Source organism: Balaenoptera acutorostrata, chromosome 21 (genome assembly GCF_949987535.1).
Source record: "Balaenoptera acutorostrata chromosome 21, mBalAcu1.1, whole genome shotgun sequence".
Classification (NCBI taxonomy): Eukaryota; Metazoa; Chordata; class Mammalia; order Artiodactyla; family Balaenopteridae; genus Balaenoptera; species Balaenoptera acutorostrata.
Window position 1 is genome coordinate 4922976 of NC_080084.1, and position 16047 is coordinate 4939022.

The 16047-nt window shown below is 38.3% G+C and overlaps 1 protein-coding gene across 10 annotated transcripts in view; it reads left to right on the plus strand.

Annotated features, from left to right (window-relative positions):
* The window catches only part of PSD3 (pleckstrin and Sec7 domain containing 3), a 551931-nt gene that overhangs the window by 376005 nt on the left and 159879 nt on the right, over positions 1-16047 (plus strand). For all 10 annotated transcript variants that reach the window (XM_057537135.1, XM_057537140.1, XM_057537136.1 and 7 more), the window contains one exon: positions 15229-15272. In XM_057537135.1, coding sequence (XP_057393118.1) covers positions 15229-15272 — 44 coding nt within the window. The remainder of the gene's footprint in view (positions 1-15228; positions 15273-16047) is intronic.

Below are 16047 nucleotides of genomic sequence, written 5' to 3' on the forward strand. Positions count from 1 at the left end.
AGTTTTAGCCGTCCAGGTTGGAGTTCTCTTGGGAGAATAGTATACTAGTCTGAGTGGTCAGAGACGTGTAATCTTATTGTTGTCGGTTTTAGAGGGAGAATTATATAACAGATTCAAGCTCCTCTGCCCCAAAGTGAAGACAGGAAGTGAAAGCCTAGATTTTTCAAGGGAAAAAAAGTCAAGGAAAAAATTTAAAAGGCTTTGGAATCAAACTGCCTATGATTCCTTTTTGAGATCTCCCACCTAATAACACTCTCTTTACCCTCTCTGCACCCCATTTTCCTCATCTGTAAAATGGGAATAATACCCATGGGTGGTGGTGAAGAGTGAACAGTGTCATACATGTACAGGTCCTGGCACTTGTTAACTACTCAGTAAATGTTAGTTGTTGGCATATTTGTCTATGATGCCAAACTGCCAGTTTGATTCAAAATAAGTGATTCTCCACAGGCCCAGCATGCTTGGCATGGGGAATGGAATGGATGGATTCTGGATGTTTACTTCAAGTGTCCTGTAAAGTCTTGAGTAGGACAAGCATGGGCTGTATGTAACAATAGTACCTTTCATTCATGTGTTGCTTTACAAAGTACAGATGTTTTCATATTGGCAGCTTGATTTCATCCTCACGATTCTATGAGGTAGATTGTTGTTATCTTATCTTTACCGATGAAGCAACCAAAGGCTAGTGTTAGTGGCCTAAAGTCACACAGCTGATGGAAGAGGCAGGTTTGCTACAAGTGAACTGATTTCTAGTCCACTGTTCTTTGTTCTGTGCTGTGGCCTCCCTGATGGGAGTCATGGTGTCAGGGTCATCATCACCGAGGTCCTTGTCTTCTCAACACCTGTTTCTTTAAAACACATGCCGTGGTCAAGACAATTTACGAGGCATCGTGGGGACTAAAGAGAAGCAGAGTCTTGACCACATGTGTGAGGAGTTTAAAATATAGTATCTAGATTTTTAGTTGAAGAAGTAAAGCATTTATGGTGTGGTAAACATTCAAATAGTACAGAAGGTTATCCATGGAAAATTCTCTCTCCCACTCCATTCCCCCAGTTGCCTTCTACAAAGGAAATCTCAGCAGTGGTTTCTTCTGTATCCTTTCAGAGATGTAGTGAGAGCAAACATAGATACATTTTTTCCACAAGGTGGGAACATACTAAACAGACTGTTTTGCACCTTACTTTTCCCCTTTAACCGCATATTCTAATATAGCTACCCCAGTTTTAGCTTAAATGACTTTAAATACTAATGGATAGCAATCTGTCTCTGGTGCCACTGTTGAAACTGTCTTACCCAGTTTTTTATTTGTGCTTGAGGTGTGTGAAAATGGGCCATCCTTCTCCCACAGTCTAGGGAAATGGCCTGATACATCCCCGGTCTGCACTGCTGCCCCCCAAGCCCGGTCACACCACCCCTCACCAGACACCGCCAGTCTCGCTGCAGCTCCCCTTGCTCTCTTCCAGTCCTTTCTCCACTTGGCGGCCAGGGCGACCTTTAAGTGGTCACTCTACTGCTAAAATCCTCCAGTGCTTGCCCAACACACGCGGAATTAACCCTTGTTTTCTGGTCAGAAACCCTGTGTGACATGGTTACCTCTTTGTCCTTGTCAGGACCCACGTCTCAGGCCACCGTGCTCTAGCCACACTGGCCTTGTTTGTTTCTCAGACCCACCAGGCTCAGTTATGCCAGGAGCTCTTTCCCTTTATCTTCCTATGGCTGTTGCTTACACCCTAAATTTCCTTGCAGAGAGGTTTTTTCAACCATCCAGTCTAAAGCTACTTTTTGAGTTATTGTTACCTTATTTTAATTACCTTATAATAATTCTTTGGCAGCCTACCAGAAAATGGCAGAATAATCTTTATTTGTTTTCTTATTCTTTTACTGTTTCTACCCCCACTAAATCTAAGTTCTATGCCCGTGTTGTTCACCACTGGGCTTTCAATGCCTGTATGAGTACCTGACAACCTGCCCACCTGACAGGTAGTAGAGACTCAGTTGACTGAATATATGAATGAATGAGTGAATAGTTTTAAGAGATTTATTTCTACAATACTGTTAAAGTTGTTACAACTGTTATGTTATACTATACTGTTCATGTCACAAACATGAACTAGTCTTCTAATAGTTATGAAAAAATACTATTCTGTATAAGTACTTACACTGTATACAATACTATTATAGAAAAAAAATGCAATCTTATCATTGTTTAGTAGTTATAAAAAATACTTTCCCCTGACCTATCAGCATATGTTAGGATAAAATATTTGTTGTGGTTACTGTACGCTAGAGCAATACAGTGAGTCAAGCAGGCATGCCACATAGGCAGTTGGAGCACACAGGTGACAGAGATGCATGACAGGTTAAAGGAGAATGGAATGACTGACCGTCAGCACAGGTACGCTGTTTTCTCAGGTAAGAACTCAGGATCGTGGATATCTTTCCTTGTGGAAACATTACTTTTAAATAAACTAAATAACAAGTCCTGAGCTGATATAACAGAAAGTAAAAGGTGAAGAAATGGAAGAGTCTGAATAGCATTGTTTGTTTTTATATTTGTAAACTAGCATCTAGTAAGTTTTTAACAACAAAGCATTTATTGACATTGTAAAATCTATTGCTCAATCTGTGTTAAAACATTTTATATATACTGTATATATACTATGTTATAGTATGTTATATATGTCAGTATTGCATCAGGATTAGGGCAGACTTTACAAGCACAGACTTTGGCTTCAGACAGACCTGTCTTCAGATCCTCAGCTCTGCTCTATGACCTTTGGCAGATTACTTAACCTTTATGCGCATTAGGTATGTCATTTCTAAAGTAGGGATAATAGTACCTCATTCATACAGTTGCTGTGAGGACTCAGTGAGGTTAAGTAGAAATAACTCTCTTGGCACGATGCGTCACGTAGTGCGGCCTCATAGATGGCTATATTATTATCATCAGTGGAGTGTCAGCTATTGAGAAATGGCTAGAGCATCATCACAGAGTCAGAGAAATCTCATCAAGTGAAACATCCAGTATTCAGAAGTGTTAAGTCTCTAAATCATAAACCAGGAAGTTGTGCTGTATCTATTCTCTATTTGGGATTCTCATTGTTCTTTCCCGACAGTTTTCTGATAACTTCATTCTAATCAGAATTTCAACCCTGATGTCCTGTTGGATAACAGATGTGTTTAGTCTGGCCCACAGTGGGGGGTTTTTTGTTTGTTTTTGTTGCTCTTTTTGTTGCCACACTTGAAAATTTGTGAGCCTTGAGTAATTTGTACTTCTAGCTACTTCTGAAAAATAATAAGAGCTAGCCATAGTGAATCCACTTTCCCACCTGGTTGAAATCAGGCTACAGCTGAGTGTCACCCGCCCCTCTAGATCGGGCTTTCTCTAATTCCCAAGAGTATCTCCCTGGCTACTGTACTCAGCTATGTTACCTGCTTGTTGATGAGTCTTAGTCAGTTTTTTGATATTGGACCAACATTTAGACTTGATATTCAAATCAACTCATTAGGATATGTTTACAGGTTTTTTTTTAAAGTTGAGGTATAATTGACATATAACATTATGTTAGTTTCAGCATACAACATAATGATTTGATCTTTGCATACATTGTGAAATGATCACCCTGTAAGTCTAGTTAACACCCATCACCTTACATAGTTACAAAAAATTTTTTTCTTTTGATGAGGACTTTTAAGATCTCTGTTAACAGCTTTCAAATATGCAGCACAGTATTGTTAACTATAGTCACCATGCTGCACATTACATCCCCATGACTTATTTATCTTATGATTGGAAGGTTGTACCTTTTAACCCCCTTTGCTCATTTCTCCCACTCCCCCATCCCTACCCCACCCCTCTGGCAACCCCACCAATCTTTTCTCTATATGACCTTGGGGTTTTTGTGTGTTTTTTGTTTTAGATTCCACGTATATGAGATCACATGGTATTTATCTTCTCCTTCTGACCTATTTCACTTCGCATAACACTCAGAAGCTTCATCCATCTTATTGCAAATGACGAGATTTCATTTTTTATGGGTGAATAATTTTCCTGTGTATGTGTGTGTGTGTGTGTGTGTGTGTGTATGTATGTGTGCGTGTATGTGTGTGGAGAGAGAGAGAGAGAGAGAGAGAGACAGAGAGAGGAAGCAGTTTATCCATTCATGGACACATACATTGTTTCCATATCTTGGATATTATAAATAAAATAATGCAGTGCACGTAGGAGTCCATATGTCTTTTCAGTATATGTTAAAATTAGCATTTTTGTTTCCTTCAATAAATACCCAGAAGTGGGACTGCAGGATCATATGGCAGTTCTAGTTTTAATTTCTGTGAGAAACTCCATACTGTTCTCCATAGTGGCTGCACCAATTTATATTCCCACCAACAGTGCACAGGGAGTCCCTTTTCTCCACATCCTGGCCAACACTTGGTATTTCTTGTCTTTTTGATAACAGCCATTCTGACAGGTGTGAGGTGATGTCTTATTGTGGTTTTGATTTGCATTTCCTTGATGATTAGTGATGTTGTGTATATTTTCATTTGCCTGTTGGCCATCTGTATGTCTTCTTTGAAAAAATGTCTCTTCAGATCCCTTGCCCGTATTCTAATTGAGTTGTTTGTTTGTTTGTTTTTTTGTGATCAAGTTGTGTGAGTTCTTTGTATATTTTGGATATTAACCCCTTATCAGACATATTGTTTGCAAATACTTTCTCTCATTCAGTTCATTGCTTTTTCATTCTGTTGATGATTTCCTTTGCTGTGTAGAAGCTTTTTAGTTTGAGCAGTCTCACTTATTTATTTTTGCTTTTGTTGCCTTTGCTTTTTGTGTCAAATCCAAAAACTCATCACCAAGACCAATGTCAAGGAGTTTACCCACCTATGTTTTCTTCTAGGAGTTTTATGGTTTCAGGTCTTATATTCAGCTCTTTAATCCATTTTGAGTTAAATTTTGTATATGGTGTAAGATAGTGGCCCAGTTCCATTCTTTTGCATGTGGCTGTTCAGTCTTCTTAACACCATTTATTGAAGAGACTGTCCTTTTCCCGTTGTATAGTCAGGGCTCCTTTGTCATAAATCAATTGACCATATATGTGTGGACTTATTTCTGGCTCTCTATTCTGTTCCATTGATCTACATGTCTGTTTTTATGTCACTATGTCTGTCATACAGAGTGAAGTAAGTCAGAAAGAGAAAAACAAATGCAGTATGCTAACACATACATATAGAATCTAAGGGAAAAAAAAAAAAGGTCATGAAGAACCTAGTGGCAAGATGGGAATAAAGACACTATCATACTGTTTTGATTACTATAGTTTTGTAATATATTTTGAAATCAGGGAGTGTAATGCCTCTAGCTTTTTTTGTCCTTTCTTAAAATTGCTTTTGCTATCCGGGGTCTTTTGTGCCTCCACACAAATTTTAGGATTGTTTTCTTCTATTTCTGTGAAAAAAATGCCACTGGAATTTTGATAGGGAGTGCATTGAATCTGTAGATTGCTTTGGGTAATATAGGACATTTTAATTATATTAATTCGTCCAATCCATGAACACAGAATATCTTTCCATTTATTTGGTCATCTTCAATGTTTTTCATCAGTGTCTTATAATTTTCAGTGCATAGGTTTTTCACTTCCTTTATTGAATTTATTCCTAGGTATTTTATTCTTGTTGATGAAATTATAAATGGGACTGTTTTCTTCATTTCTCTTTCTGATAGTTCATTATTAGTGTATAGAAATCAACAGATTTCTGTATATTGATTTCATATCCTGCAACTTAGTTGAACTTTTAAGTTAGTTTTAGAAGTTTTTTTTGTGGAGTCTTTAAGTTTTTCTATACATAATATCATGTCATCTCCAAATAGTGACAATTTTACTTCTTCTTTACCAATTTGAATGCCTTTTATTTCCCCCTCTTGCCTAATTGCTCTGGCCAGGACTTCCAATACTATGTTGAATAAAAGCAGTGAGAATGGGCATCCTTGTCTTGTTCCTGACATTAGAGCAGAAGCTTTCAGTTTTTTAATGTCAGTTGATGCAGCCATTTTGGGTGTTAGCTGTGGGCTTGTCATATATGGCTTTTATTATGTTGAGGGATATGTTTACAGTATTAACAAGGAGAAAAAAATTCTTTCTACTTAACTTTTTGCTCAAAAAGGAGCTTAGTACAAATATCAAATCATTATGTTGTGCACCTGAACCTAATATAATGTTATATGTCAATTATGCCTCAATTTAGAAAAAGGAACTTAGTGGCTATTTTGTATTTAAATACATTTACATTTTGAATAATGTTATTTGAAATAGCGTAGTTAAGAAACTTTCCTTAAGACACAGCAGCCAGTAAAATGGAAGGTAGTCATAAGGTGTAGAAAAGGCACTTTAGGAGGAATACGCTCTGTAGAAATACTCATGATACCTTATTGACCAATTCTACCCTCAGAATGAATGAAATGAAAGAATGTGTGTGTGTGTGTGTGTGTGTGTGTGTGTGTGTGTGTGTGTGTGTGTATGTATGTATATGTAATAGTTTGGAGTACTGTGTCAGCATAAATGGTAATAAAGGGAACATTTTTGTTCCCTTTCAGGTTTGGTTGAGTGCACCTCCAGAGCTGCTCACCAAATCTTTTGGTAGGTGTGCGTATTTAGTATTATCTTTGGCTGCATCTTCCCCCCTTTGGTGATAAGGAAGGGTGGTTCCTATTTTAGCTCACAAAGATACATTTGACAGTAGGCAATCAGGCGAGCCCCACTTGCCGTTCCTCCCTCTTAGGGAATCAGTCTTCCTCCCTCTTTCCCTTTTTCATTTTTTTCATATGCAATTTAAAAATTAATTTTATTTCCTAATTTATAGAGTCATACCTGGGATTTGGGAGCAGATAGTGATGCTACTAATCAATAACCATGGGGAAAAATAAGTGAGGGACACAGGAAAAGGGAGTAGGGACTAGGGAAAGAACTAGTTTGAGAGTTTGACCAGGTGATTTCTGAGATCCTTTTGAAGTGGAATCATAGAATGGTAGATCTGGAAGGGGGTCAAAAAAGGTAACCTTATGCAACCCTCTCATAGCACATATTTAGAAAATGAAGGCCAGGTAAATGAAATTATTTGTCTTGAAAGGGCAAGTTCGTGATTGTCGAACCACCTCCTCCCCTCAAATTCTTAGATCCTGAGGCTGGATCTGTTCTCTCTTCTATTAAATATTTCTCTAAAAATTACTTGTAATATGATGTCACATATTAGATACTATGTGTGAAAGTGTCTTGCACATTGATGGCAGGAAGTAAAAAGTTGATTCTGCTAGCTAATTCTCCGTTAGGTCAAGTTCAGTCAGGATTAGCAGTACGTTTTGTTATCCTTACATAAGAGGCCCCTGAAGGCAGAGTGGATTCTTCTACACCTAGCATAATGCCACTATGGCCTATAGATGTACTCACAAGTGTTTGTTATGTGATGAATCATGCATATTAATTGTACTTCAGATTCCCTTTCAGTAAGGCGAGTGCTTTTATGTTACTGTTGTGGTATCTGTTATGGTTTGGCATTGGCTCATCTCCGCAGTAGAGTCAGACACTTAATGGTTAGATGTTTCTGCCATTGCTGGCTGGGTTTCTAAGTGCGCCACAACATGTGGTAAGTTAACTCTCCAGGACATAGATTTTGACTCTGTTTACATGGTGACTGGATCCAAAAAATAGATCTGACTATAGATGTGGGAAAATGCCAAACTCAGAATAAGTTATTTATATTGAGCATGCTTTTGTCACCCTGAATGAGAGCTAAAGAGAGGAATGCCTGCAAGGTTGCTTGTTAATATGTGTTCTTTAATGTCGTGTTCTTTAAACTTGGGTACATGAAAACTTTCCACTGGGTACGGGAATCAGTTTCCAGAAACTCATCTTTTATATGTTCTTCTCCCTAAAATGGATCTACCTATGAATACTCTTGTGGTCAGAGTTTCAGGCTGTTTATCCTTTTTTACTTCTGCTGGACAATTGCCTTCTGCCACTTAAGGAAAAGAAAAAAAGAAGGAGGTGGCACAGTTCTCACCCATAACTTTATTTGGTCTGTTGCACAGGTGTAGCAACTTCCACGGGTAGAGGGGCAAACAAAGAGTCAATTCTAAATATTGGTTTTAGGGAAGCCCTCTTTAATGAGGGAGTAATGCAGTTTCTCAATATTATTTTAAGGTATAGGGAAGAAAATAAAAGTTGAGGGCCATTGCTTTAAGATATTTTGAGTTTTTCTAACCAATTTGAAATTCATATGGTAACTAGATTTATTAATTTTTAACCAATGTCTTTTTCAAATACAGTCTTTCTCTGATAACGTTTTCCAGAGTGTTGCATATTTAGTTCTATACTCAGAAGTCTGCTTGATCTGACTATCTGCATGAAACAGCATTGCGCTTGAACAAGATAGCCATGGTGTTGATGGTGTCATAATTCTTGGGTACAAATTTCACTGTGGTCACTGTCAGTCTCATGAAGGGAAACTAAAAGTTGTGTTATCCCCTACACTTTTCATAGTAATTCAAGGAGCACAGAGAAAGGAAAATCATTGGAGTTGAGAGATGATTGAACTAAAATACACGAATTTCATAGATTGCAAAATGTGCTTCTGAAGAGAAAGAGACTCATGGTTACCCGATGCATGGTAATAGGGAAAGCTTCAGAGAACCATGTGTGGGCTGTCAAAGATGGTGCTAAGCCTTGAATAAAATTGCATTTTATCATCTCGATGAGAAGCAATTAAAAGTTGAAGAACAAAGACTTAAAAGTAAATTTAGACCAAGATACCTTGATCTCTGTAATTTAAGCAAGTTACTTTGCTTTCTCATTCTTAAAAATGATGAACTTCAACTTTGAGGAATCATTCTGTCCTCTTTAGTCTCAGTGGAGGTATTTGATTATTGTCTAGCTCCTGGGTTAAGTTGCAGGAATTTCAGTTAGAAGAAGACAGGTAACCTCACAAAGCAGTGATTTTTAACCAAGGGTTTGTATCAGAGTTATGTGTGGATCATTTGGAAATATTCATGTTTAGGTTCCTAATCTGCCAATCTGATTCAGTAGATCTGGGATGGGACTCTGATCAATATTTTTAAAAGTTCATTGGCTGATTCTGGCACATACCCTCATACTTTCAGTTGAGAGCACTCTGGTAGACAACTGTGTTTTACCTGGGGACTGACTCTGGAAAAGTTTCTGGAAATCAACCTGTGGGTATGATCATTCTTTATTCAGATATCTGTCTTCCATTTATACCTCATGTGTTAATTTCCTAGGGCTGCTGCAACAAATTACCACAAACTTGGTGTTCTAAAACAACAGGAATTTATTCTCTCACAACTTTGGGGACCAGGCGTCTGAAATCAAGGTGTGGACAGTGCTGTGCTCCTCTAGAGGGTCTAGGAGAGAATCTCTTCCCTGGCTCTTCCAACCTCTGGTGGTTGCCAGCATTCCTTGGTTTGTGTCTGTATCACTTCAAGTTCTCTGTCCATCTTCATGTTACCTTCTCTTCTGTCTTTGTTAAATCTCTCTCTGCTGCCTTCTTATAGAGACACCACTCAGCCCAGATATTCTCTCCCATTCAAGATCATTAACTTAATTGTGTTTGCAAACTTTTTGTGGAATGCAGAAACATTTTCAGGTTCTGGGGTTTAGGACTTGGATATCTTTTGGGGGTCCATTATTTAGCCTGAGACAGCTGGCTATCACCTCACTACATATAATTTATATGGGCTGCTCTGGCCCATTGAGATTGATTTGGTCCCTTTCCCCCACTTGTCTCCAGCTACCAATTCATGGCCACAGGGAAATGGAAGCCTTCTGTGACAGTGTTTACCCACAAATCTTGCTTTCTTGGACCTAGATCAGATAACCTGTCACATAGCTAGAGATAAATTATTTTACTAAGCTGTCGAATACACCTCCAATTGCAGCCATTCGTATGGCAAATACCTTTGGTCATAAGTGGAGTGGGAGTATACCATCAGTGCAGCAAACCATCATCCTCACTGACGAAGGCATCCCAAGCATGTGTCCCTCAACGGTGGCTCTTGTCTAAAGCTCGTCTTTAAGAAGAGAATATCACAGTGACCAGCGTTACGTGACTCGATTCCAGGAGAGGCACGAGCCTGCTTCCCTTTCACGTGAGCCTTGACTTGACCTAAGCCAGGCATTTACGACGCTGTCAAGTTTGGTTTTAGGAGAGAGAATGTAGTTAGCTATAGTTAGCTGATAGGAAAGAATTTAGTTAGTTGAAAGGATAGAATGTAGTTAGTTGAATGTAGTCACTTGATTTCTGAGAGAAATGTAATTTCTGAGTCAAACTTTATGAAAACTAGCTATAGGACCTTGAGAGAATTTTTTAAACACGGGGCTTCATTTTCCCCATCTACAAAAGGAAGAATTTATTTCATGATCTCTAAGGCCCCTTTCAGCTCTGAAATTCCATTTTGTTGTTTCTTGAGTTTTAACAATTTGTCCTAAAAACATTATTACTAAAAGGCTTGTTCTTGTGCCATTAGTAGGCAGGTACAAGATTGGTAGTAAAGATGATTTTAACCTGGAGCTTCCTTAATTGTGTGGTAGAAAGATACGTAAAAGTATTTTGAATGGAACAATTGATAGAAAAATGTTGGCATTCCTAGGATTCTGACTTGGGCATGTTTTATATCACCATAAACTACCCATCCTTGGGCTTTACGTGTAGTGTTTCTGTACTCCAGAAATTAAATGTTTTATATCAGCGGGGTTTACTAAGATTGAGAGTACACTTTCACTATTAGGCCTTCATGTACTAGTTAGTTCCTTTTTACGGAGTTTGTGATGCTTTGTGACACATGAATCTGAACTTCACAGGAGTTCACATGGGCCGAAGATAAACCCTTAGGTTCAGCCACATTTAAGGGATAAGATGAGGAAGATATGAGTAAGGAGAAGGATTGTCAAAGGAGATAGGAGAAAATTCAGGAAACTATGTATTGTGTCACAGAAAATAAGGAAGAATATATTCAATATTTGAGAGTATTCAGTGCTGCTGAAGGCGAAGAGATACAGAACACTAGAGTGGCCTTGAACAAGGAAAGCCGATGAATTTGTTGTGATAAGTTTTAATGGAGGAACAGGGATGGAAACTAGATTGAAGAGAACAGATCAAGCGGAGATAAGAATTGCTGAAACTTCTCTCAGGAGAGGTTCTGAGGAACAAAGGGTGGAAACTGAATTGCAGAGATGGGGTTTGGAGAGACCTGCACAGGTTTGAAAGCTGATAGAGAGGAGCAGGTAAAGGAAGAGCTATTACCCCAGAAAGGGAAGGTCAGGACCTGTGTTAGAGGCTTAGCTTGGCAGGCATGGGACACCCCTTCCCTTCCTGTCAGAAAGGAGGAAAGAACAGATGCCAGTGCAGATACATTTCAGGGAAAATGGCAAAAAAGTTAAAGGAGGCTCATGAATGAATGCTCTGCGGAAGTGTGAGATGTTCATGTGTACTGTTGTTTAATGTTTTCTGTTAATGTTGAATTAGTCGCCTACCAGGAGCTCAGGAGGACTGCACTTGCGGCCAGTCAGTGCCACCCCTCTGTAATAGATACCCCAGCCCCCTTGAATGCAGGGAAGGGCCGAATCATAACTCCTCATCTCCCAGGCACGTGGATTGATCAGTGGGGAGGACAGGTGGCCTACATCATACCAACTGGAATCTTTTCAGACTGGAGCTGGGAGAAAAGAACTGTGGGTTCCTCATATTGAGAGATACAAAGATGTGAATGGGTGCTGTTGATATGGACATGTTTATTGTTTCTTGTGTAGTAAAGAAACAGGGATTGGGGATGTTTGGGATGGAAAGAGGAGAGTTGAGAGGAGAGGGGGCAGAGTTTATGTTTTTTTTCCAATTTTATTGAGAAATGGTTGACAAGGGGGCAGAGTTTTAAATTCCTGTGTCCCTGTGGCCAGCTCCATCTGGATCTTTTTTATGGTTTGGCTACATAAACGTTAGGTCCCCCTTACCCTTAAGGTAGAGTTTAGATTTTTGAATTTGAAGCTAAAGAAACCTTAACTAATATAATATGAAGTCAGAATAGGATTGGTCAAGAGTTACAGTGTTTCTTTTCAGGTACAACAGAAAGGCCATGGGACAAAGAAGTGGAAAATACCATCAAGACTGGTTGAGGTGATGGGCTGCCTGGGAAAGGATGTGAGGACTGTTGGCTGGAGATGAGGGGGAATCAAGGGACTTCAGTTCCTAACGAAGTGAAGTAGATACAAGGGTAGGCAGTTGTGATCAGGGTATATGAGTGTTGGATGCATTTGCAAAGCAAATTTTCCTTTTTTAAGAGAAATAATGGACTATCATAAAGCACTAAAAAGATTCAGGAAAGTCCCTTTGTAATTTCTTCATTGAAAAGGATAAGGATAACATCCCCTATTTAGATTTGTTGCATTATCATTTACACAAAGAGGACTTGACCTACAATATAGCAAGTTTGTTGAATTTTACAAGACCCTTTATAATAGAGTTTGTTGTGTGATGTGCAGCTGACAGGGTAACAAGAATCTTCTCATTTGAAACTCAGTTCTTTCTTCAAGAAAATATTCTCACAGGCAAAAAATTTGAAAAAAAAATTGATCTAGGGCAGAATTGAATTTATTGGAAAATTTCTAGTTGCTTAGATATCATTTTCTACTTTCATGAACAGATAGTTTTTTTATCTCTACCATATTGTTAAATTACTCTGGTTAGTATTGAGTGTGATAGTGTACAAAGAACCTTTAATGGTCTGTCTCTTCTGAAAAGCCCACTATTATTTGTGGGTTCAGGACGGCTTCTACAAGTAATAGAATTCATGTAAAGACACTTATCAGCAAGAGTCTCCTGAGGCTGGAGCTAGACATTGACTCTGCACTTTTGTACATGCAGCCTCAAGAGACATTAGCTATATAGTAGGTTGTCCTAGTTCTTGAGTGAATTTGAGTTCTTCGAAAAGAACATCCAATTTATAGCATGGTCTTTGTGCCTTGATTTACCCCTTATTTTCTTTTGATGTTTTACCATTTCTGTATTTGAGGACACATTTTACCATACCCTGATAATGATGAAATGTGTCCCAAATTTTATTAGCTACCATAATTATCCAGTAGGTAAACTGACTACTGTAGCCACACTGAAGAACTCCCATGGAGTCTGTCAAGACACTAGCTAAGGATACATGTATTGCATCTTAAATAATATAAATTCTGTAACTAAGCATCTTTGTCCTGAATTGGGACGTGCTTTGCTAGAAAGGGAGTTCACTACCTGGGTGCAGTCTTTCTGATCACACACATGTAGACTGCCTCTCACGCTTAGAAGGTAGATCTATAAGGCAGTTCTGCCTCTGCTCTGCTGCCTGGGAAACGTTATGAACTTACCATTTCCTCGTGTGGAAGATGAGGGGTTGGATGGCATCTGGTCCCCCTTTTCCCATCTCAGAGTGAATGAGATGAGTGTCGTAAGTCCAAATCCTTCTTTAAAGAAAAATGTTCCCACTGCATCATGTTATTAGGCACATAGTCCTCTCTTCAACGCAATTTGCTGTTTTGGTTTTATATCTTAGAGATGCACTTGTGTTTTCTTTATAACATCTCACTCAAAAGTAAGAAACTAGAGGTGTGGGTAGCATTTTCTTGGATTAGCTGTAGTGGAACAACGTGATTACAAGGAGCTTACACGTGACGCCAGAGCTGGGAGGTGTGGTGGGGCAGTCTTTTTTTCTTTAGATTCCATATATATGTGTTAGCATACAGTATTTGTTTTTCTCTTTCTGACTTACTTCACTCTGTATGACAGACTCTAGGTCCATCCACCTCACTACAAATAACTCAATTTCATTTCTTTTTATGGCTGAGTAATATTCCATTGTATATATGTGCCACATCTTCTTTATCCATTCATCTGTCAGTGGACATTTAGGTTGCTTCCATGTCCTGGCTATTGTAAATAGTGCTGCAGTGAACATTGTGGTACATGACTCTTTCTGAATTATGGTTTTCTCAGGGTATATGCCCAGTAGTGGGATTGCTGGGTCATATGGTAGTTCTATTTTTAGTTTTTTAAGGAACCTCCATACTGTTCTCCATAGTGACTGTAACAATTTACATTCCCACCAACAGTGCAAGAGGGTTCCTTTTTCTCCACACCCTCTCCAGCATTTAATGTTTGTAGATTTTTTGATGATGGCCATTCTGATACAATGGAGTATTACTCAGCCATAAAAGGAATGAAACTGGGTCATTTGTAGAGACGTGGATGGACCTAGAGACTGTCATACAGAATGAAGTCAGAGGGAGAAAAACAAATATCATATATTAACGCATATATGTGGAATCTAAAAGAGTGGTACAGATGAACCTATTTGCAAAGCAGAAATAGAGACACAGATGTAGAGAACAAACATATGGACCCCGAGGGCGGGAAAGGGAGGGAGGGATGAATTGGGAGATTGGGATTGACATATATACACTACTGTGTACAAAATAGGTAACTAATGAGAATCTGCTATATAGCACAGGGAACTCAATGCTCTGTGGTGATCTAATTGGGAAGGAAATCCAACAAAGAGGGCATATACGTGTACATATAGCTGATTCACTTGACTGTACAGTAGAAACTAACACACCATTGTAAAGCAACTTTACCCCAATAAAAAAACAAAAAAACAAAACAAAACAAAAAGCTGTTTAAGTCATTGGTATAGAAACTCTGAAATTATTCTAAGATAGTCTCCCATAATTGGGCTTCAGTCTCCCTTCCATGTATCTTACTCATTAAGTTGTTATGAAAACAGTTATATTTATTCCATTAATGAAAAGGTATGAATATTGAAATTTCCAAAGCAGTGAAACTATAAGACCATATTTTGAATAAGAAAAATAGAGCACATGGTCTAATTTTAATCATGTCCTATATTTTACTGTGGTAAAATGTAGTACAGTGTTGTGTGTCTTACAAATGACATTTTTTACTTCATGAAAAGTCGCTCTCCTTCACAGAGCTCTACCTGCCCTGTGCTCCTTAGCCTCACCTGCGTTTTCTTCATGTCTGCAGTACCAGTAGGATGACCCACAAGGGCCCTGGGAGTTGCTTGCTGACTCACTCAAGCCTTTTGGCTTTGGCCATTTGCTGAACGCAAAATATGAAACAGGATGAAAAGAATAATTCCATCTTGTTTTCTCTCTTTACAGGCTCTGTACAACTCAATCAAGAATGAGAAGCTTGAATGGGCAGTGTAAGTATGCTGCATGTCAGCCTTTTAGTAAATGAACTACTTGCTCTTCTCTTACTGTCTTTGTGCCTTAGCGATGACCCTGGAGAGGGGTTAATTGCACCGACTGTTCTCATTTTACACCAGTGTCTTACCTACTTTGTGTAAGACACATAAACCCTGAGTATCCCATGTCTTTTTCTTGGTACCCAGCATGCTCCTATTCTTATTTTAAGCTGTTTGCTGTGCCTGTATGCAATCAATTATCTTTTTATAAAAAATAGCATTCAAAAACAAAATACGGTAAAATTACATAAATTCCAAAATCTAATACAGATGATTTGGGTACCATACACTTATTCTAATTATCTCCTTCTTATCATTATAGATCAAGGTTTTCTAATCCTGTTTCCTGTGACACTAATTATACCAGGATATTGATAGATAAGCTTGAGAAATGATGGATTAAATGAAGCTTTTTTTTTTTTTTTAACTGAAGAACTTCCAGGAGCTTGTACAGTGCTGATGTTTATTGTCAGTCTGTAAGAGAGAAATAGAATTTGCAATGTTTCCTGAACCTATTTTGACAGTAAAATGTAAGGTTTCAAGGTACATACTTTGGGGGAGATAGTATTACAGATAAATTATAACTAACTCTATGTAGACCAAGAACACCACTCTTGTTAAATTTCCACTAATCAATATAGCAGTTAAGAATTTAATTTTTTAGAAATTGTTAGAGCAGAATCTTTGCTAAATTTTTAATCAAGTTATCAAGAAATTAGGGCAAAATATGTTT